The following is a 20,956-nucleotide window of genomic DNA, read 5'->3' as shown; positions in this document are numbered from 1 at the left end:
TCAAGTTCGTAATGATGAACTCAGTGGACTCGTTCAGTTCAATGTAAACTTGTCCTTGAGCATCTTTGCGAGCTGTTGCCGTACTACCACAGGCTGGCAGAGCTCCCGAAGGGAAGTACATCTTATATCCAGGCTTGTAGAAGGATTTACCCGATAACTTGTAGGACAGCTGCATGTCCTCCTGAAACCCATCCACCACAATCTCTTTGTGGAGCTTGGTAGGAGCAGGTGATGCATAGCGACGCTTAGCCGGTACTGGCTTCGAAGAGAGCACAACTCGAGGAGGGTCAGCAGGAAGAGCGGAATTCTTCCTCATCCTTCGCTCGCATAGGGAAGCCATCTTCTAGGAAGTGAATTCAGGACAACTCGTCAGCACTGTACTCGATGAATGAATGACTCAACTGCAGGACAATCATTCGTATTTATACGAGTCAGAGAGGGAGGCGGATTGAAATGATAAGATATGTGTCAACCAATCAAGCCCGCCAAAAACATTTGACCAATCAGCATCAAGCCCGCCAAAAACATTTCACCAATCAGCATTAAGCCCGCCAAAACATTTGACCAATCAGCATCGTGCCCGCCAAAATCATAACTCATCATACAGATTCCTTACATGATACCGCCGCCTTAGCGAATTGATACAGTATGGAAAGAAGATCACAGTCAAACGTGTGCATGTTCTGGATCACGTGATCAAGTGAATTGATCTGAAAACGAAAGAATTGACCAATCAGGAACGGAGAAGTCCAATTCCCGGAATTCCTTACATGTAAAACATCCACCGATCGTGCAGTTCACTGTGATGTCATTGCACAGTGTATGTGATGCGCGCGGGTGAGTTTGTGTGGTCCATTGTGTATCCTATAAAGGTCATCGCGGCGTGAACTTTGACCTCGAGGTGAAGTAGTCTCAACCGGCAGTTTCATTATCGACTCCTTCTTGCAGTGTGAAGAAGCTAAAATGGCGTGGACATTTTCTGAGACGTGCAGAGCAGAGAAATGGTATTTATTTTCATGCGATAATGAAGAGTTCTCAATCCGTCGCCTCAGTGCTAGCAAGACAACCAGGGATCTTGACCCGATGATAGCACATCCCAGAAGATTCGATATGTCACCACTCACTGCTGCTGAGTATATTATCTGCAGGGTCACCAGTCTGATCTTGAATGTGAAGAATAGGAAACAGCACCTTCCTAAAATCGTCATCGGTGGTGTGGAGGACTACGGAACTATTAGTGAGACTGATGATGGTGTCATACTGCGAAGGTGGACTGATGGTAGACACTCATTCTACAAGCTTAGTGACATGCGTGACGAACCGTGCTCTCAACACATCATCGACCTCTTCGCTGATGCAACCTATTTGGATTCCAGCGACGTAATGCAACTTGTCAAGGAGGTGAACGAGAATGAAGTCTCTCGAGTTGATCGTTTGCGTGTACGACGTAGTACCAAGGCCGTTCAACTCCGTGCCGTTGCAACAAGAGTAACGCGGATTCGTGTGCGAGTTGGTACGATCGACATCGGCGACGATGGATTCATCTCCAAATTACCCGAGTCGACTGTTGACACGATGGCGGTGCAAAGGAGGTCGTCGACTGACAGTTCCATTGCTGACTGGGTGGAACCATTGGTGCACATCAGAGCGTCCGACAACTCCACCTCGTACTGCGTGTCACGGAAGAGATCATGGGTGAATCCATCCTCACACGTATTCGAAGAGTAAACTTTGTGGTCTCTCATCCAATACCAGCTTGATGAAATCAGGACAACAAGAACTGAATTGTACTACCTTTCTCCTCCACTCCATTGCGATATTCACTGTTCGTTCCATTATTCTTTGTAATGACATGAAAAAAAAGGAGTACAAAATAACAGTCGCAACATTATTTTTATACGCAAAAAAAGGGGCCAAAAATAATTTTCACTAAAAAAAAAAGGTCGGGACCCATAAAATGGGGTCCTAAGACCCAAACCAACATTTTTTTTCATCCGCAAAAAAAAACCGGGCCAAAAATAATTTTCAACGCAAAAATGGGGTACTATTAGTACCCCATTTTCATGTACATGCACATGAGGCAAAACCCTCACATAGCTAACTACTACACACACACTCTCTCTCTCTCTCTACCCACAAGGGAAGTTTATAACAAAACCAGTCAAAGACCACAGTCTTAGCTTACAGAAAGAACGGGAGGGTGCAGGAAAAGAAAAGAGAGAATGTCGTTAGTTTGGAGCCACCGTGAAACTATAGTCAACTTCGCTTATAACGACTGTGGATATAACGACAATTCGCGAAAAACGACAGATTTCCATGCCCAGAGCAAAGTCCCACCTAACTGTAATACATATAATGAGACTTCGGGTATAAGGACACTTTGCGAATAAGGACACTTTTCTAATGCCCCGCCGAGTGTCGTTATAAGCGAAGTTGACTGTACCATGCTTTACGTGCATGCATGCATGTTAGTAATCACCCAAAACAAAGTACCGGTAGTCCAGCCGCAGAACACCATCAGCTTGACAAACACTGTACATGTACAGTGACTGAGACCTCGCTTAACCGCACACTGATCTGTTTTCCACAAAACCATCCGGATAGGCGAGGGAACCGGATAACTGAACACTGGTTATGTTGGATGCACCACGTATGCTGTAAATCTGTAACCAGCAATTTCCTTCCGGATGGCGAGGGATCCGGATAAAGAGGACCGGATAAGCGAGGTCTGACTGTACTAGTCTGTAGAGCCAGGTATCCTCTATACGACATCGTTTTAGATGCCTTGCCCAGTGGTTAACCAATGGAAATTGCAGGTACCCAACAACAGTATACAATCATGCTGACCGCTGATCAATGTATGACTGGCTGTAGTACATGCTCACCACTGATCAGTGTGATGCAGTATACATGTTGACACAATAACGGACCGGACTGAACACTCGCACGGCAACAAACTAATGTTACTTCAACAGCAGCAAATGCGCCCGTTGTGCAATGCTACGAGCACCGATAGTGCTGCAGTGCTCGGGCCGGATGCACGCATCAAACAACCAGCACAACTCCTGAGGTCACAGTCACATGCACAGCCAGTGAGTCTTGGTAGACAGCTTTGCACCGCACTGTACCGAGCACGGTTTCCATGGTTACAATCATTGCATGGCAGCAGCGCAGAGGCTGGCGACTGCTTGGCGCGCGCAAGAGAGAAAAATTGAGTAGTCACTGTATTACGTAATGGCGGTACCTGGGTGGTATGTATATGGGGAGAACGTAGCATGAAGATACACGGAGCAAGGCAATGTGAAATCCATCGTCGGCACAGTAGCATACGGCTAGGAATAATGAGAGCAGGGACTAGGAATTAGACGCCCAAATAAGATAAACTGGCCAGGAGGACTGCTTAAGTGACAAGGTATTGAAGGAGAAGAATTAGCCGTAAAAGCACCACGCGAGGCAAACTAGGGAGAGCGGGGGTTACTGTGATTACGCACTGCACGCGTCGTGCCCAGCCGTCTGTACATGAACCATCCGCAGCATACGCTGTGGCAGGAGACATTCTATCTAATTGTTTAGCAGCCGCTCTGGCAGTCTAGTATGGGAGCATTTAGCACACAATGTACATGAGGCGAATGCTTGAAAGGCGATAGCTGAATTGGCGACTCGGCCACAGTCTGGCACACACTAGCAAAGTCTGGCACACACTAGCAATGGCATAGCAGAGTGCTGTTACGAACGTAGCCCACCCCGTTGAACTCAAAGCCACTGTGCATGTGTGTGTGTGTGTGTGTGTGTGTGTGTGTGTGTGTGTGTGTGTGTGTGTGTGTGTGTGTGTGTGTGTGTGTGTGTGTGTGTGTGTGTGTGTGTGTGTGTGTGTGTGTGTGTGTGTGTGTGTGTGTGTGTGAGAGAGAGAGAGAGAGAGAGAGAGAGAGAGAGAGAGAGAGAGAGAGAGAGAGAGAGAGAGAGAGAGAGAGAGAGATCCGGATGACAATGAAATTGAATGAACACATTCCTGTGGGGAGGGGGGGGGGAGGGCATCCAGAGCCAGCACTACTATTACTACTACTACCCGTCTGAGCACTAGTATCCGGGCAGCAGAATACCAACAATCAGTAGCTGACGGTATCACGGGACCAGTGAACAAGATCAGAAGCTGACGGTATCCCGGTACCCGGTAGCAGTGCACAAGATGAGTAGCTGATGGTACCGGTGGACAAGATGAGTAGCTGACTGTACCTGGACAAATCTTGTGGCTTGGCAAGTGCAGCGCGGTTGCAGCTGCATGGCATAGACGCCACCTCACAAGAATCACCGGGGGCAATGTGAAATCAAGTTCGTTACAGGAATAGCTAGTTGAGCTAGCCTAACATTTGGCATACACACAATCGGAGAGAAAACAACACCGGGTACGCATGCATTGCAATCAAAATCAGGGTGGGATCCCAAGCTGAGACTGTTACCGGTCCGCTAGCACACAAATAGCCCGTACCAGCCAGCTTCAACATAAGAAGGTGCACCTTGGCGCACACGGGTGCTTCAGTAGAAAGTCGCTGCCTGGTCTCCGTCGTCAATCACCTGCACGTGTGTGAACGGAAAGTGTCCCTGGCGGCCATTCAACTCGCCCTCCCAGAGGCCGTTCTCATTCTGCCGTAGTACAGTGATAGTCTCTCCGGCCTGCACTCGGGAAAGCACACAAACCCAGCACAACATGTATACAATGATGTCACTGAGAACAGGCATGGGTCACAATGATGTCACTGAGAACAGGCATGGGTCACAATGATGTCACTGAGAACAGGCATGGGTCACAATGATGTCACTGAGAACAGGCATGGGTCACAATGTCATTGCGAACAGGCATGGGTCACAATGATGTCACTGAGAACAGGCATGGGTCACAATGATGTCACTGAGAACAGGCACAGGTCAGCCTGAACACATGGCCTGGCCTAGCAGGTAAGTACCACTTGTCTTCACAAGTGGAAGAAAGTCTGCTGTCCAGTGGACATATCACACACACACGCGCACGTACGCGCGCGCACCCGCACACACACACACACACAAGCACACAGCCATAAACCATTTCAAACCAGCCTGGCGGTAGTCTCCAGTAGGACACCACAGCCGTGTGGCAGTGCATACGCTTTTAAAATCATCAGCTACCAGTACGGTGGTGGCGGCTGAAATGCGACCCATGCAGTTATGCAGAACTGAGTGATCATGGCATGTGGACAGTGGAACTATCGTGGCCAGCATCATGTCACCCATAGATCTGTCCCCGGGGAAAATTGCGGGAAAAAATCGCAAAAAAGGCGGGGAAAAACGCGGCATAATATGGCATAATTTGCGGTGAATTTGCGGTAAATATGCGGTGAATAATATTGATGTGCGGCAATTTTCAGTGAGTATGTAGTGAAATCAATCAGTTACAAGTCTCTGGTGTAAGCACTCGTCATATTTGAGTAAAAAGCCACCACGATGAGACGTTGCTGACCGAACAGTGCACTGTGTGTACGTGTAGTGCAACAAAAAAGTTCAAAAAACGCGGGAAAATCGCGGAAAACGCGGTCTTTTAAAAAATCGCAAAAAACGTGGAAAAAATGCGGCCGCGGAATCGCAATTTTCCCCGGGGACAGATAGATGCAGGGGTTGACTGTGGAGTTGGAACTAGCATGGTACAGCATCATGTCACCCATAGATGCAGGGGTTGACTGTGGAGTTGGAAGTAGCATGGTACAGCCCTACAGGGTCATGTGGTAGACATGCCATAGGTGCATAGGTGCATAGGCACAGGAGACCCTAGAGCCCAGTAGGTGTGCATGTACTGTACAAGGTTTTGTCACAAGGGAAAGTACAGCGTAGGTACAAGTACAGCGTAGGTACATAGGGGGACAATGACGGACAATGAGCCAGTTTTAGACTGCACTAGGATACGAAACCTGCTACATGTAAGACTAAAGTCCCAATCAAGAGCCGAGGCCAGCCTAACAAACTTCAGCTATAAAGAACTACTTCTTCTGAACAATGGTGTTCGTAATACATGTACCAGGAGTCGACTGAAAGCGAAACGGCAACGGAAACGCTCAGGCTCCCGGTTTCGTGGCATGAGGGGAGTCAAGAGGAAAACTTGCTATGACTAAGGTCCGAATCAAGAGTCGACTAGTAGAGCCGGGGCAAGCGGGCCTCACCTTGAACGAGAGTGCAGTGTTGTCGTAGGCGCTGGCATACCGGTCCAGGATGGCTAGCGCACGCACTCGGCTCGGTGTGCCAGCGCCGCCACCACCACCCACTCCTGCTGCTCCGGGGGCAGGTTGCTGCTGGGCAAGGTCAGACAAACACACAGCGAAGCAGTACAGACTTGATACCGTACTTCCGCACATATAAGCGCTTGTGCTCATGTCCGGACATAAGCGCACCCGGACATGTTTACACAGCAAATTTTCGTTTATATTAAGCATCGTCATGCACATATCTGTGGGGAAGTATGGTAATAGTATGTGTTGTGGTTCGCATTCAGCCCGCACACTACTCATACACAGTTCACGGATCGGAGAGTTTAGAAATACATTGCATTGAAAGGGAACATGGAAGTAAAGGTAAAACCAGAGAGGAAAGACATGCAGCACAGGAAGCCAAGATGGATCCAAGGAGAAGCACATTACACACATGCGCACACTCTAGATACAGAGAGTGCTGCATAGCAACAGTAACTACGCGCATGGCAACAGTAACTACGCGCATGGTAACAGTAGCTAAGATAATCTGATAATGACGTCACACATAGCATGCATGTAATCTAGGACTGTGACGTTGCACATAACATGCATGCAATCCATAACACTATGGTAATACAAAACAACAACTGCCAAGCCCAAGCTGAACCGTATCTGTTCAGCTGATTGGCTTTCATTTCCCTTGGCTTATCTCCGCCACCTAGCCCAGGAATTTGGCGCTGGCAGACAGCCAAGGGAAAACTTCACCGGAAGGTGTCCATGCACTCTTCGTACAGCGGCCAGCGTGTACAAGAATGAACATGCTGAGCGTTTGTACTAAGTTCTGAAGTTTGATTAGGTTCAATTATGAAATACACAGAGTCGCAAATGTTAATGAAAATTGTTCATCCGCTGTTGAGGAAAGGACACTGAACTCAAACTAAGCAGATGTCCTCCACAAGAAAGTCCACAATACAGTAAAGTACAGATCTTCTTTGGATCACTCACCTGTGGTGACTGAGTGCGCCTGCGGACAGGGACAGAACAAGCAGAACGCACAGACGAATAGCAGAAGCAACGACGGCGGCAACGACGGCGGCAATGGCGATGATGACGACCGCAACAAGAACAACCATCGCAGCAACAGCAACAGCAGCAGCAGCAACAACAACAAGAACAGACAAGGTACTGTATCAGTTATCAGTGGGTACTATTCAGTTCACTGGCGGGGAGGAATTCAGACTATGATGAGTATGATCCTGTAGAGCAATGCCTGCCTGTAGTGGTACTTCATCTCCCGCCTTACCAAGATTGCCGGCCATGCATCCACACACTTCTCATGCACTGCTTCCCGTCAGTACTATATTGCCTGATCTCTTCCTCTTTGCTTACTTTGAGGGTTGTCAATCTCCAGTCCTTGCCGTAATTAGTGCTGACAAAATTGCGTCTAGGACACTACAAGCGAGGGTCCGTGGGTCGAGCCCTGGTGGTGGCGGTCAGTTTATTATCGAGACGTTTTCCGTTTTCAACCTCCTCAAACTTAGGGATATGATACATTCACCGACAGTTTCATGATCTACCAACTGAGATAAATCCACTTTGTCAGCAATCCCAGCAAGGACGAGGTTGGTTAGGGAAGACATTGGTATTAGGGAGAACGGTCGGTAAGAGGAGAAATATAGAGACAATCAGCGATGCCATGAGACATGACTGAGCAGGAGTCTGAGACTCTGTGCATAAGAAAGACATGCCCGCGACCAACCGATATATGAGATCTAGTGCTAATACACCCTAGCGTCTACGATCATACTGCACACTGCGCACGCAGTTGTAGCAACTGACACCTGACCGCATAACATAACAGCTCCGTGGCCGTGTGGCCTTTGCACTGGCGACCACCACCTGGAGCGGTGCAGTGTGTGCTGCTCAGATCCACAGGTTCACGGCAATTTCTCTTGCTACAGCTGCACTGTTCGAGTCATGAAGTGCAAAGCAATGCAATGGCATCAAGGCAATATCCCTGCAGGGAATTGCAGAGCATCACAATGGCATCAGACAGCTTACCCTCCTTGACGCTCACTACCTTGAGCTCCAGTCGACTGTGCAGAATAACATGAAACGAGAGACCAAACAAATTTAGCTTGATGATCAAAAACAAGCAGTCCCTTGCCTAGATCAGCCAGGTCTTTGTCTACATGCATAGCACATGTCAGAGATCAACACGTTGGCAACAGTACATAACCAAGAGCGTGTACTGTAAATATACAAATTTTCGGCAGCTATTTAATTTCGGCTATACAGGTCCTCCCTCATTATAACGAGTCCGGTTAGTACATAAACCCCGTTAGTAAATAGAAATCTGAAATCCCCTGGCGAAACGTGGTCTATACAACTGTTCACAGTCCGGTTACAACATAATCCGTTATTACATAAAATCCGTTATAACGACCCTTTGCCCAGGTCCCTGGAGTGCCAAACCCTCAATATAAGATAATATTGACCATGCAGGACCAAGGCCAAAACACGTAGGATAAAGCAGAAAGAGGAACCGTATTATGTCTATGTATTCGTGAATATGGACGATCCTTTGTATTCAAGGAAGAGTTATGTTGGAGTAACTTGGAGATTTTCAATTATCTTATAACGAGTTGAAGCATCGATAATTTATGTTGTATCGAGGGTAGCCCCGGTAAGTACGAAGGAGTGCCTACTTCACCTCTAGCTGCAAGTCCTGCTACAAGATAAGTCTCGTTATAAGATAACTTTTTCGATGGCCCAGAGATTATCTACTAACGAGGGAGGACCTGTATTCGGCACCGACCCAAACCGCCTAAAGTAAAACGCCGATGAAATTTTTCACAGCATCTGTCGCACTATACCATGCCCTCTACCCCACGCCGAAAATAAATCGCCGCCGAAATGTCAAAAATCGTGAAGTGCCGAAATTTTGCAGCGCCGAAATTTTGTATATTTACAGTAACTACGAACTAGTCTCTTGAGCTTCGATGAGCTGAAATCTCGGCGTGATCTACATGTCTATAGAGCCATTTTGGGCAGACCTTTGACCACGTGTGCGAGCTTTTCAACGCTGGTCTTGTACTATCTGCTAGGTAACTCCTCCCGTACATTGCCGCAGAAGTTGAGTTTTCAACATATAGATATAGTGTCAGTTCATCAGGCCCAGGACCTGGACAGACGCATCTACCACCCGTTGTTCTGCTTCAGCTACCATAGGTTTAGTGTACATGTGCAGGTTGTTTGTACTTTGATCTCTGGCCACGCATGTTGACAGCAAAACTTGGCGGACTGATGTCATGAACATATTCCGGCGTGGGTCGGGGGGATCGTCAAGTTGCTCACTCTTGGTTATGTAATTTTGATATTTGTGATGCCCATATTGACATGTTCTGCCCCATCGGCATAATGAGGTGGCGTGTCACTCCTTTCCTTGCGGCACTGCACTGCACTGCCCTAGCAAAACACGCCAGGTATACTCCATTGTAGGCTGCATTAGGCTAGAGCTGGCTGAAGCTTTTCTCGCACCAGCCAGACCTAAACACGCCAAACTCCGCAGGACCGCACTACGTTTAGCTCACCAGCTTTAGGTAGGAAAAGTGGATTTTCAAGTGCACAATCGAGTGGAGCTGGTGGCGGTGCACATGTGCACCATCTCAGGAGAACGAATCTGGCTTCGGGCATTTAACAGCAGCATTGCTTACCTCTAGCCGCGTAGCGTGAGCTCTGTGCTCCTCCTGTACCCACACACACACACACACACACACGACCCCGCACATAACAATCAACAACAAAAACAAGGCGAAAACGATCAGGTTGCACAATCAGGTGGTGGGGAACCAAAATACCGAGTATGCATGCTACGTCAAAAATTGCACTTCAATCCAGCAACAGGCATGCACAGCAGCTCAAAAGAGGATCAGGTCCAAAAAAAACAAAAACAAAAAACAAAAACAAAAAACAAGGCAGATTGGATGCTTTGGAAACAACCCGCTCAGACAACCCAGTCAGCACACCATCACAATACTAGGAAAGAATCTAAACACAAGCGAGCAGAGAAGCTGTGTACCTGTACTCTCATCACCTCGGGTTATTTCCCGAAATATGTAAAGAGAAAAGGACCTATCGCACTATCTGACTGTCTATTGTCTCGTTACCTTGGTTGACTGTTAGTCAGCACTAGTAACGTATAGGTCCTTTTCTCTCTACATTTGTGTGCTGTTTCGGATAGTTGCCGTGGTCGCTCTTCATTTCACATTCATTTGCTATTGGCAGTCGTTTGACGAGCAGGACATGTTGAATAAATACAAATATACAACATGCTCTGGACACATAAGAACATTTGACTTACAGGCCGAGGAGGTGGCGCTTGACTGGCCTGTGTGTAAAAAAACAACAAGACAAAACGAATACTGTAGTCACGGTGAGACAGTGGCAAGAACCACGGCTAGGGCACACTTCCCTTCCATAAACCCGAATGCGCGTCATAGCCGACGGTATACCGGCACTATCGTGTATGGAAGCCTGCCCCCCCCCCCACAAATGTTGCTATTTCGCCTAAAATTCCAATGTTATAATGTCACTATCACAAGAAAAGGGTATGATGATCCCCCACCCCATTCGTATCGCAGATTTAGAATCAGCATGGTTCTCCGGTAGTCCTCCACAAACGAGCGAATTTGTACATTGATGAAACTTTGACTTTGAAGTGACCATGTGACCGTGTGGGAACGGCTGAAGCTGCAGCGAACTAATTCAATATGCACGAAAAATATTCCGGACCGGAAGTATATTCAGGTACGAAAAACTAGGAGTGTAAGGTCAAGAATGTGGAAGGGGGGGGGGGGGGGGATTTCTGGACACATACTAGTATGCAGTTTTGCATTTCTACGCTAGTACAGTGAAACCTGTGACTGTCTATTCTAAGACGACCGGTCAAGGGACCTTCAAAATGTGGTCTCGGCCGTTACCAGGTGGTGTCCTTATCCAGGGTCAACTGACTGGAAATAGCATTCCTTGGTCCTGGTTCCTGTGGTCTTCCAGTACAGATGGTCGCCTCATCCGAGTGGTTGCCTTGACAGGTCTTATTGTACATGCATTATACCTACCACACGCACGCTCGCACGCACGCACGCACGCACACACACACACACACACACACACTCACACACACAATCACACACACACACACAAACACACACACACACACACACACACACACTCACACTCACACACACACACACACGTGCATGCACACGTGCATGCACTCATTCACTCACACGCTGATCCACTGACAAAGGGCACTGCAAACAGATTCTCTCACCTCCTCCACCTCCACGTACGGTACAGGTATGGAGCCCTGTCGGCCAGAGACAGAATGCCGCGCCGTCCACCAAGCATCTTCATCCTTGCTGATTATGTACATTATATCATCCTTTTCAAATGGAAGATCCTCTGAATCCTGCAACGACAGTGGAAATAGAGATGCTGTAAGAGTTGAATCTCTAACGGGGCACAAAGTCTAACGGTTTAACGAGAAAGAATACATTGTTAACTCAAGGAACGGTTTAACGAGAAAGAATACATTGTTAACTCAAGGAATGTTACACGTATGCTATTCCTTCTCTCCTCTGTACTAGAGAAATAGAAGACAGGTGTGTGATGGCAGGGTCGTTGAACGTAGTGCCGGCTAAGTGGGACATTTCGCAAATCATCAAACTTTAGACTCGCCACACATTCAACTCTTACAGTACACGACAAAAACGGACAGTGTCAAAACCTGCGGTGCAATTCGTCGCCAGCATCGCTCCCAATACTGCAGCTACGGATGCTCTCCACACCTGGCATTAGCAATAATTCCAGTGCAAAAACTGTTTTAGTTTACGCACTGTACTTGGTGTATGCTGTTCAAATCAGTTGGTTGTGCTTAAACGCAATTGCATGGCTCGTAGTAACAGGGATGCGCGAGCTGTACTTTTTGTTGTGTATCATGATGGCAAGTTGTCCTTAGTTCTAGTTCGGCTGTGAGGTAAGTAAGTCGTCACGCTCTCGCTCATTGTTGGACGGTGACGGGTCCTGGGACAACCATGACGATTGCGGACTTGAGTGGATCGGAAGCAGCGGTACACAGGTCCCAAAGTGCAAATTGCAGCACTAACAGGCGGTGGCAGCAGCGCGGCGGCAGTAGATAGAGCAGCGGATGACGGCCAAGAAGCAGAGGCGGAACAGTGAACCAACAATCGCGAGCCAACAATCGCAACAAGTACAACGGCAGGCACCTTTTCCGCGGTGAGATCGGTGGCTGTTGTTCAGATTTGCACTTGTGCCTCACGAGATCCCTATGGCGTGACAGGCGCCGAGAGCCTACACTACATACACTGCACTGCACTGGTGTGTCAGAGATACCAGATGTGGATGCTAACCACCAGCTAGAGTGAGAGACACAGCCCACCCTATACCAACCAGCCTTGAGATGGCAGTCCCTAGGTCGGCTGCGGCGGTGCAGTCCTTCAACAGGGTGGTGCCCCAAATAGCTGCTTGGTTGGAATTATCCCTCAGTTACCCCAACACCCGCGCATTCGCACGCACGCACGCGCACGCACACACACACACACACACACACACACACACACAAATACACACACATGCATGCACCAATACACGCACACACTTGCATGCACAGTGACATGCGTGCGCCAAGCCAATCGACTGTTCCATACTTACGTCGGACTGAAACTTGAACAGTGCCTTGACAGTGCATATGACTTGTCCATTACTAGCTGGTGCAGGCTCAGGAGCTGCCGGCATAGTCACTCGTACAGGCGGTGGTAAGGGTTCACCTTCCTTAGGTCTGGGTTGCTGCGTACAACGAGCATATACAACACAGTCAATGACGGGAAATGCACAAGCTAAAGGTGAGTGAGAAAGAGAGGGCAGGGGGGGGGGTCAGGCACTTTTCTTTGAAAGAAATTTAGAAGAGGAGGAAAATTGTGGCTGGGTCATTTCTTTTTCTGGTAGAGAGAGAGAGAGAGAGAGAGAGAGAGAGAGAGAGAGAGAGAGAGAGAGAGAGAGAGAGAGAGAGAGAGAGAGAGAGAGAGAGAGAGGGGGGGGGAGAGAGAGGGAGAGAGAGAGAGGGGGGGGGGGAGAGAGGGAGAGGCAGAGAGCCAGGGCTATTGCGCAAAGACGGAGTGGGCTGGAGCAAAATGCAATCAGAGATATTCGTGATATTACTACGGAAAGGCTTTTGAAATAGGAAAAAAGCGCGTGCTGACTCAGCATTCTACTGAGCGGCATGAGAGAATGCTGATCATTGCATGCAGACTTACAACTAATGTCTGGCCTTGCTGCTGGCGGTCAGCCTGATAGGAACAGCAGAAACACACAGCACCAGCACGCCATCACGCAAGAACACCACACCGGGCTGATACTGTGCCCACGTAAAACCCCACCCCTGGCATTCATGATTGGAAATCTAGCGCTCAGCTGCCCGTGCACACGTCAGGTTCACAGCAGAGATCTACAGTCGTGGCCAAAGAAATCCGACTCTCGTGCCAAAAGCAGTGCCAAGGCTCCGATGCGGCCCTCGGATCGGTTTTGGGAACATGCATGATGTAATGGAAAGGAAATGCGGCGCTGCTTTTGACTCGTGGGTCGGACTTCTTTGGCCACGATTGTAGCAACTGCTTAAACATGTACACAGTGGAGATTCTTGTGGAGATGGGCAAAATCTACTGTAATACTTCCCCTGGAAACAAAAAAAAGCACGGCTTTTTTATTCACATCCTAAGGAGTTACTGTGCTCAAAACAATTTGGTCCAGTGGAACAAAACCACTTCCAAAACAACGAGTGGATAGACTTCCTTGAAGCATCTGAAATGTTACGCAAAAAAAACGGCACCGCTCGAGTCTCCTCAGAGTCGCCATCATTTGTTTCCTCGGGGCACAATTCACCAGAGCTCACAGATAAAAAAAGTCACAAAGTTATTCGTTCCTATAGGACGTAGTAACATCCCTAAACAGTTTAGCGTGGCCAATCTGGCACAACCTAAAGTCCATTCAGGTTCAGTCCAGACAGAGAGCGAGAGAAAGAGAGAGAGAGAGAGAGAGAGAGAGAGAGAGAGAGAGAGAGAGAGAGAGAGAGAGAGAGAGAGAGTGAGAGAGAGTGAGTGTGAGTGAGTCAGAGAGAGAGTGTGAGAGAGAGCAAGAGAGCAAGAGAGCAAGAGAGCAAGAGAGAGAGAGAGAGAGAGAGAGAGAGAGAGAGAGAGAGAGAGAGAGAGAGAGAGAGAGAGAGAGAGAGAGAGAGAGAGAGAGAGAGAGAGAGAATTACAGGCACACAGAGTGCGTGCCCACGCGCAAGTGTGCGGGGTGTGTGTGCACGAGCGCTTGCTGGAGAAACTTACGATTTCCGTCAAGACAGTGGTATCCAGGTAGTGGTCATGATAGAACTCGATAACCTCCGGTAGCGACATGAACGTTTGGTCCCCAATGATGTACAAGTTGCCACGGTGATTAATGATGTAATGACTGTACAGTGCACCCAAGCTGGCATTTTCTCTGCAGAGCATAACACACACGAGTACCCAAAGTATACAGGTGTAAGTTATGTCATACTGTATAAGCAGAAATATTCGTCTGGAATTCAATTTCGTCTTTTTCGTCCAAGGAGCTTTTGGACTAAATTAAATGCCGGACTAATGTCGATTTGGCCAGCTTTTCAATACACTCTTGTGATCCATGGACGAAATTTACAGCCGGACGAACTCCCTTTCTTTGGAGTTAGACGAAATTATTGACCGACGAAATTTTCCGCCTGTACAGTAGTCTGCTTTGGGATGTGATCCATTACTACTACCTAGATACTCCAACGGTTGCGCCATCGTGGCATGTAAGCTGTTGGGCTAGGCCAAGAGTACAGTGTAGCGGGGGTGCAGGGATGTCACACACGCTACGACCAGTGTGACCATGGTCATACCACTTTTTCATCCAGGATGGTCCACCCAATTCATCCAAAAAAGCAATGAAAAAATTCAAGGATTTTCAGACTCGCACAAAACTTCACAACTTTTAAACTGCGGGAGGATGTGTTTCTATCCGTTGTGGAAACTGTCCTAAAGTGATTGTGAGGCCCCCAGATAGCCCTCGTGAGCCCAAAATTTCAAATTCTTTTCCGAGGAAGGGGTCCTCGGACCCCTCTTTCCACTTGCCTACCTTCGGTTGTACCACTTTTGGGAACGCCCATGGGGTGGCTTCCAATCTAGTACCCCTGCAGGAGTAAATGCCGTTGGCATGGTGAGGAGGATGTCAGCCCTGATTATGAGAGTGTTAGTGCTGAGATTAGTTGTCTGAACTGAAGTACAGCCTCCGTGCCCCAGCGACATCCGGGCTCATCACTAATACAGTTTCCCACATCCGTGCCCCAGTGACACCCAGGCTCATGACCAAGACAGTGACCCCCATCCGTGCCCGGTGGCATCCAGGCTCACTAACAAGTCAGTGACTCGTATCAGTGCCAGGCAGCCGGTGCGTGCAGATCTGGAGAAATTCGCTGCCAGCACTCAGTCGTGTAGCTGTACAAGATGATCCAGGTGTTGCAAACACATTGCCCTTTTCCAGGCGTTGTACAGACTGCCGGAGGGTTCCATTATACTTCCATACAAACAGCGTTTCGCATTGCGTTGAGTTTGACATCGTTGCATTCAACTTCCAAAATGTGGATTAGCATTCTACACGCTCCAACACGACTGCCCAGTGAAGTTGTGAATATCATGTGAATCATGTACCGGTACTTGCTAACAAATCATGACCAAGTGAAAGTCTTCACACAAGCACAGGTTTTCGTCATGATCGGAACACTGGCAACCACAAGGTCTGTGCTCGTCCGATATGACACACACGCATGCACGCACGCGCACACACACACACACACACACGCACACACACACACACACACACACACACCTCGATCTGGCGAGATGCGTCACGGGAATCATTTCGTAGTCAAAGAGTTGCACATCTGACTGCAAAATTCCCATGACACAGCTCACCAGATCAAGGTACGAGTCATCGTCACTCTGTAGAATCGAGCGAGCTGTACTCCCGGTGCCGGTCCCGACTCCCGAATCCTCAGCTCAAGGTTATGACCAACGGTCCGCCAGGAACACCAACGTTCTCAAGATTGTTAGTCTATAATCGAGAATTTATAGAAAAGAAAAAGGACCAAGGAACTACAAGTTAGGCTATAATGTCCACTAACACCACCAGTTACTAAACAATCAGCTCATGCTTAGTAACTGGTGGTGTTAGTGGACATTATAGCGTAACTTGTAGTTCCTTCGTCCTTTTTCTTTCCTACAAATTTATCCTTGTCTCTCCATCCGAGTTCATTGTAATCGAGAAGTTCACATTATTACTTCCGAAATTTGCGAATTTATTGTACACGCACATCATGCTTCGACACGCATCTTTTCTAAAACAATAGCCCATACTATTGAGATCCCTAGTAGTCAATAGTAATAATATTAGTATGAAACTCCTTCAAACACACCAACATCAATTTTAATGCAGCCAATGATGACCCTCGCTGCGATGGGTGCGAGCTCCGGAGAATACTACTACTAGCACCATGTTTTACCAGCCGCGGAGAGGTCAATAATATTTCAATTCCTCAGCGTCATCGATCAATCGCCAGCAACGGCCAACACTGGGCGCACCCACAAGGGCCCAATCTCAAGTCTACGAACGCTAAACATAGGCACGTCGTAATCGTAAGCGGACGCACAACAAGTCTGACGCTCCACGCGTCGTCAGAGCGACAACAAACCCGGCTGTTATCGTGCACATGAAATCAAATCAAACGAGGAAAACGGCTTTTTCAGACGATCGCAGTTTATAAGTCTCCAGTCCGACAATACCCACCGCGATGCTGCTTTATCATGATCGCCGTGAAAGCAAACTGTTACTTTACGTTCATCTGCACCTAACGAACATGATGTCTGACAAGTCACAACTACAATATACCCAGAGCTGAATCTCCGAACTTTGCACAGCACCGGCGGATGATGAAGCACTCATCGCCAGCAGCAAAAGTGCTTTCAAACATTCCGCAAGCACGGGACATTGCCACAGCTGGTACAGAGCACACAACACGCACCACGATCACATTTTTTTTCGAGAAATTCGTTTGCTTGCCAGGCAGCGCGAGCGCAAGTGAGTAGTGTTGGGGATCGGAGCTGGAGCGACACTGTTCCCCAGACTTACTACCTCACCTGACAGAAAGGACGTAGTCGCCTGGTATTGTGCTGCTGTCTCGCACTAGATACGTTCCAGTGCGCTTATTGCGAAGCACATCCTCAGCGCGTTGCCGATCCAATTTACCATGATACCACCTACAGGAGCACAGGAACACCGCCGCCACCGCGCACGTACACAGACAAATCACATCGTCATGCAGGGGTTCACCAGGAGGCTAGTCGGCGCTCCGCCAACAGCTCATCTGGTCCTGCACCACACTCTACAAGCGAGAGAGAGAACGCCACTAACGAATGGCACAAGCAGGACTTGGTCCCGTTGCACTTCGCGTCCAAGTTCTGCTCGGGTATGCATAAGTGCACAGTAGCAGCAGCAGCAGCAGCAGCAGCAGCAAACCTCCTGGACAAGAGCTGACTTACGGGTATTGGTCGTAACGCTGCATTCCCGCTGCTGTTCACGTCCAGGCTTTCTGCACGCGCAAGCAGCAAACACGAAAGGCGATATTGCGCCAACGGCCGCCAAACACAGAGCAGTAGGTGCACTGCTTCCTCTCTCCGAGGACTCTTGTGTTACTTCTCCAGTCGCAAAACGTTTTACGTGTCGTCCCAGCAAAAAGTCACTTGCGTTTGCATCATGATCAGAGGTGATATGGAGGCAGATACAAAACAGACTGAGACAGCTCCATCAAAATGATGACGTCCACTGGGGCACTGGCATGTAGTGGTACTTAGGCACGCTACATCATACTGACATACATGTGCAGACTACACTGCTGCTCACTGAAATCCAGTACACAAGTCATGTAGTCTACCATTGTGTACTGTGTCTGTGAGTGTGTGTACAACTGTACAATACATGAATAGGCTTTTGACGTTTTGTGGAAATTTCAGGAACGGCATTTTTTCATTTGTTCGTTTTCGGTCTACACTCCATGATCCAGCATATGCATCATGACAATAACTTTTATCGCGTTTTCCAGAAGAAAACAAACTTCAGGCATCATTTTGACTGGGATGTATGGCGTTTTGACCCGCAAAACCGACACATAGACGTCCGTGGGGTGCCTTGAAAACGATTTCTTTCGTGACAAAAAACACAAAAGCTCCGGTTTGGTGTTTATCGCGTCTAGCCCTTCACCATGCATGTTCACATGTACTTATAATACTACAATCATTACTACGAGGCTCGTAGTGCAGATTGGATATACATGTACATGATTGTACATGTTCATGTGTATCGACGAAAGAGTTTAGGGACACAACTCTGTTGCCCAATGTAATGGCCACGTCGTTTACTAAGTCCTTTCTGTACATTATACATGTAGATCGGGTATAACGACCTCGAAAATAACGACAGATCGTAATGACACTTTTTGGTGCCCGAACACCTGAAAATGCATCGAATATAACGAGACTTTCCTCTTGTATCAGGCGGAGTGGCATGCATGGGACATATCTGTGTCACATACCGGTATTAATTATACTTTATAATAGCGATATTATTTTGTTTTCTCCGGAAGTAGTGTCGTTATATCCAATCTCCACTTTACATGTATGTAGTGCACGGTCGATCTACAGACACCTAGTACTTGGACACTACATGCTGCGCTCTGAGTCTGAGTACAGTGAGTAGCTCCCTCTCGCTCTTTCTCTCCTCCCCCCCCCCTCCCTCCCTCTCTCTCTCTCTCTCTCTCTCTCTCTCTCCCTCCCTCCCTCCCTCCCTCCCTCCCTCCCTCCCTCCCTCCCTCTCTCTCCCTCTCTCTCTCTCCCTCTCTCTCCCTCTCTCTCCCTCTCTCTATGTCTGTCTCTGTCTGTCTCTGTCTGTCTCTGTCTGTCTGTCTGTCTGTCTGTCTGTCTGTCTGTCTGTCTGTCTGTCTGTCTGTCTGTCTGTCTGTCTGTCTGTCTGTCTGTCTGTCTGTCTGTCTGTCTGTCTGTCTGTCTGTCTCTCTTTCTCAATCAGGCTTCTATTCACGACAGGCTTTAATACAAGACACTACAGTATACTTTCGAAAACTTCGACTCCCTGGCCGGATCCAAATTGAATTCGGAAAAAATCTGCTGTGAAAGGGTGCGAATCCGGTTGATCTAGATCTGGATCCTACCAATTGAATGCCATACTCGCGCGATTAGAGCGCTCTCTTGAATAGTGCCCCCTCCCTGGGCTTGAAACCAAGCGGATGTGTACATCTGGTGTTGTTTTGCTAAAGTTCTTCTCCTTGCATTTGCCCTGGTGGATTCGGGAACAAATCGCAATTCTTCTTGTAGTTTCTGTTGATAGTTAATGTTTTTTCCTCCATATATTGTGGTGGGTGACGTAGATGTGCCAGCATTGAAAACAAGTACCCTTACCTCACACACAAGTTTTTCTCCTCTTTTTCTATTTCTAGTTTTTCATTAGCTTTAGCGTGTTCATTCACATTCTTCATCATTTGTGAGAACTAGACCTGGTCTAGTGAGAACTTGGCATTCTACTGCCTGTAATTCTGGTGAAGTAAAATAAAGTAACAACAACAACAACCTCTCTTGGATCAGAATAGTGCCCGTCTCCCCACACAGAAGGCCGTACTTTCAACCAGTGTATTTCTGCTCATACATGTTAATCTACCCTGGCTTGCTGCCATCATTGAAAATGAATGCTAGCGACAACAGATGAAGGCTGACTGGAAGGCATATACTGCTATCAATGCAAACCGGTCTCTTTCTGAAAGATCGCCATGTTTGGGTGACTTTGAGCAGCCATAACCCATCCAAAGCGCCCAAATGAATGCCCTGCGACTGCGTTTGGTTGGGCACTGATTTCAGAATGTAAATGACAACCATTCTGGAATGGGAATGGGTGACAATCACCTCACCAAACAAACGCGCCAGAATGAATTATTTATTATTATTAATTTTTTGACAGGGCAATCCCCAGAGAATTGGGAATTACTGACCAACGGTGGCTCCTTCTCTCCTCCCCCCCCCCCCCCGGTTCTTTTTAAAGAACCTGGGGTAGGGTCCAGCGGATAATGCTCCGAAAATGTTCGTATAATGCTAACTATAATGCTCCAAAAACTGCCTTATAATGCTGATTATAATGCTTCAGCAAGGGGTATAATGCTCTTGGTTTGGGACAAAAATGGAAGAAAGTCTGCACATTGTCAAACTTCCAGAAAATTACGCATCTCGTCGATCTGCATCTGAAGTTGCCACCTTATCTCTCACGAGCTCCACTACTTCTTGGCACTATAAGATATGATCGCTTCTCCATTGATTGCTCTCCATTCCAAGTTTGATGCAGGGTTGTGGCAGAATAGTCAGTGTATCAAATCTTTCCCCTAATTATCCATGTCGTGAGAGATGAAACCATTATTGCAGGTAGTCATTCATTGTTGGGATGAAGTTTATCTGGGCAAATAGTATTCCTGCCTACAGACAAGCTGTCACTGCATCCACTCTGTGAATAATGTCTTCATCTGAAACACCAGACGTGAGGCCAGCTCCTGA

At 47.8% G+C, this 20,956-nt stretch overlaps 1 protein-coding gene across 2 annotated transcripts; it reads right to left on the bottom strand.

The window, feature by feature from the left end:
* Positions 1-3,097: 3,097 nt before the first annotated feature.
* On the bottom strand, positions 3,098-18,111 carry LOC135823993 (crk-like protein). Of its 2 annotated transcripts, none has more exons than XM_065336885.1 (12): positions 17,891-18,111; positions 17,489-17,608; positions 14,624-14,777; positions 13,550-13,582; positions 12,948-13,082; positions 11,548-11,685; positions 10,576-10,602; positions 9,929-9,961; positions 8,274-8,308; positions 7,218-7,236; positions 6,186-6,314; positions 3,098-4,671 (listed from the first exon to the last, which is right to left on the bottom strand). In XM_065336885.1, exons 1-12 carry the CDS (start codon positions 17,911-17,913, stop codon positions 4,534-4,536), a joined length of 984 nt encoding a protein of 327 aa, XP_065192957.1. In that variant the 5' UTR covers positions 17,914-18,111; the 3' UTR covers positions 3,098-4,533. The 2 variants fall into 2 exon arrangements, with proteins under 2 accessions (XP_065192957.1, XP_065192958.1); XM_065336886.1 differs by having other exon boundaries at positions 6,186-6,311; positions 17,891-18,110.
* Between the last annotated feature and the right edge of the window lie 2,845 nt (positions 18,112-20,956).

Source organism: Sycon ciliatum, chromosome 8 (assembly GCF_964019385.1).
Source record: "Sycon ciliatum chromosome 8, ocSycCili1.1, whole genome shotgun sequence".
In the NCBI taxonomy this organism is placed as follows: Eukaryota; Metazoa; Porifera; class Calcarea; order Leucosolenida; family Sycettidae; genus Sycon; species Sycon ciliatum.
Note: the sequence above shows the minus strand (reverse complement) of the source record. Positions and strands in the feature narration are given on the sequence as shown.